This window comes from Wasmannia auropunctata, unplaced genomic scaffold (genome assembly GCF_000956235.1).
Source record: "Wasmannia auropunctata unplaced genomic scaffold, wasmannia.A_1.0 LD336074.1, whole genome shotgun sequence".
Classification (NCBI taxonomy): Eukaryota; Metazoa; Arthropoda; class Insecta; order Hymenoptera; family Formicidae; genus Wasmannia; species Wasmannia auropunctata.
In genome coordinates this window covers 4,885,672-4,886,272 of record NW_012026816.1, presented here as the reverse complement: position 1 = coordinate 4,886,272, position 601 = coordinate 4,885,672, and the positions used below count along the sequence as shown (strand labels likewise).

At 42.6% G+C, this 601-nt stretch overlaps 1 protein-coding gene across 1 annotated transcript; it reads right to left on the bottom strand.

Moving 5' to 3' along the window:
• Positions 1–12: 12 nt before the first annotated feature.
• Positions 13–414, bottom strand: LOC105449807. The gene has a single exon (XM_011689186.1). It carries the CDS (start codon positions 412–414, stop codon positions 13–15), a length of 402 nt encoding a protein of 133 aa, XP_011687488.1.
• Between the last annotated feature and the right edge of the window lie 187 nt (positions 415–601).

Below are 601 nucleotides of genomic sequence, written 5' to 3'. Positions count from 1 at the left end.
TATAAATTTATTTTACAACACGTTATCCTTGTGTATCCATGAATTATGTGAATCGTCCAATCCCAACCATTTCACGTATACCTCATTCCCTCTTTTGCGCAAAACTTTTTCAACGAGGTACACGTCGGGATTAGCAACGCGACGCAGTTCGTATTTGTAGAATCCTCCGGCTATGGGTTTTCCGCAAGAATCCCTCCAAAGATACGTTGCAGGATTAGTTTTCTGCATCTTGATGATTTTAAACACTTCCGTGGTCCAGTTTGGTGTGTAACCCTTGTCAAAAATTGTCTTGAATTTACTGACGCGTACCAAGTCACCCACTTTGAATCGTGCGAGTGCGGCGATCTTTACGTGGTTATACACCGTGGTTAGGAGCTTGTTGGCGATTGTGGGGGTGACGTTGATGGGTCGCATACCGATAGTTCAATGCTTTCGCGCGTTGTATTCAGTTTGACATGAGACGCGGTAGCAAATCAATCCATCTATAGTTTCCATTGTATGTAAACTGCTTCCACATGCTGTTTTTCAACGTACGGTTGAACCGCTCGACGACTGATGCCTTCATTACTGAATATGTAGAATAATGATTGATGTTATGTTT

Coding starts and splice junctions, on each gene's coding strand:
- LOC105449807 (XM_011689186.1), bottom strand. CDS start 414: ATGCGACCCATCAACGTCACCCCCACAATCGCCAACAAGCTCCTAACC.